Here is a 1,550-nt window from a genome sequence, read left to right as displayed (position 1 = left end):
ATCTTGTTTGCTGCTAGCAGGCTATCCACTTCTTGATTGATCACTTTATTTCTTTCAGCTGCAAATTTTCTTCGTCTCTGCTGGATGGGCTTGCATCTTGGGTCTACGCTGAGCTTGTGTGTTATGATAGATGGGTCTATTCCTATCATGTCATCATGGGACCACGCGTAACAATCCATATTGGCTTGCAAAAATTCGATTAGGTGCTGCCTGAGGTCGCTCGTGCATCCTACCCCTATTAGCACAGTTCTTTCTGGGTGCAGCTTGTCCAGGTTGATTTGATTTGGCTCCTCGGTTGGGGGCTTAATGTATTCGTCCTGGACGCGCTGCTTCTGTAATTGCTATACTGGAGGACTGGCTGTGCACTTCAATGCCTTTTTGTAGCAGCCTCTGGCTTCCTCCTGATCTCCTCGTATCTTTTCTACTCCCCAGGTCGTGGGGAACTTCACACATTGATGATACGTTGAGGGGACTGCCTTCATTAGATGCAACCATGGTCTTCCGAGAATAATATTGTAGGTAGATGGTCCATCTATGACCAAGTATCTCACCTGTTTGTTGATTCCTCCTGCATAGGTTGGAATCACGATCTCTCCCAATGAGTTAGTTGTTTCTCCACTGAACCCCACCAGCGGGATGGTCTTCTTCTGAAAGTCTTTCTTGCTGAACCCCATGTTTTCTATGGTTTTCAGCATGATTAGATTGACCGAGCTACCAGTATCTACCATGAGTTTTCTAACCGTGCAATTGGCCATTGACAATGTTATGATAAGTGCATCATGGTGTTCCTGGTTGTCGTGTATATCTTCTTCCTCGAAGGCGACGGTAGACAGGTCGCTGTGGGAAACTCTGCAGGAGGTCTCTGGTCAATCTCCCTTAGTTTCAGTGGCACGTCTCTTGGCCGCCGAATATGTCAATCCGCTTAAGTCTGAGCCGCCTGTTATCACGTTTATTATCTTAGTGCATGTAGGCGGTTATGCGGGCTTTGCAGAGCCCACCTTATCCTGCTGCTTGCCCCCACGAGGTAGTAGGTGGCTAAGCTCCCCCTGCTCGTACAGCCGCCTGATCTCCCTGCGTAGAGTGTAGCAATCCTCCGTGGTATGTCCGATGTCATGATAAAACTCGCACTTTTTATTGCTGTCTTTTCTCCATAACTGTCCTTCTACTGGTGGCCTAGGCCACCTTACTCCATCTCCCATCTCCTTGAGTGCTTTTAGGATTCCTCCAACGCCAGTTATGAACCCATATTCTGCCAGCGTAGGGAGTTACTGATTCTCCTCTCTGTTGTCGATTCTGTTGACTCCCCTACCATATGGCCTATATCTCTCCTTCTTCTTTCCGATGGACTGCTTTCTGCTTGATTTCTCTATGCCGACGTGCTGGATACGCTTGGCATGCTTGGTATGCTAGCTCTAGCTAGGATGTCTTCTTCCAGTCTGATTGTAGTTGCTGCCATTTCTTGCACCGCTTCAAAGCTATGGCAAGGGTGCATAGTCAGCGGCCTATATAGGTCTGACTCATAAGTCCCTTCTGAATGCTTCCACTGATGT

The 1,550-nt window shown here is 47.9% G+C and overlaps 1 protein-coding gene across 1 annotated transcript; it reads right to left on the bottom strand.

The window, feature by feature from the left end:
• Positions 1-341: 341 nt before the first annotated feature.
• On the bottom strand, positions 342-755 carry LOC141589997 (uncharacterized). Its single transcript, XM_074410615.1, has one exon. It carries the CDS (start codon positions 753-755, stop codon positions 342-344), a length of 414 nt encoding a protein of 137 aa, XP_074266716.1.
• Between the last annotated feature and the right edge of the window lie 795 nt (positions 756-1,550).

The sequence above is a fragment of the Silene latifolia genome, chromosome 7 (genome assembly GCF_048544455.1).
Source record: "Silene latifolia isolate original U9 population chromosome 7, ASM4854445v1, whole genome shotgun sequence".
Taxonomy (NCBI): Eukaryota; Viridiplantae; Streptophyta; class Magnoliopsida; order Caryophyllales; family Caryophyllaceae; genus Silene; species Silene latifolia.
The sequence above is the reverse complement of the archived record's forward strand: the minus strand, read 5'-3'. Positions and strand labels throughout refer to the sequence as shown.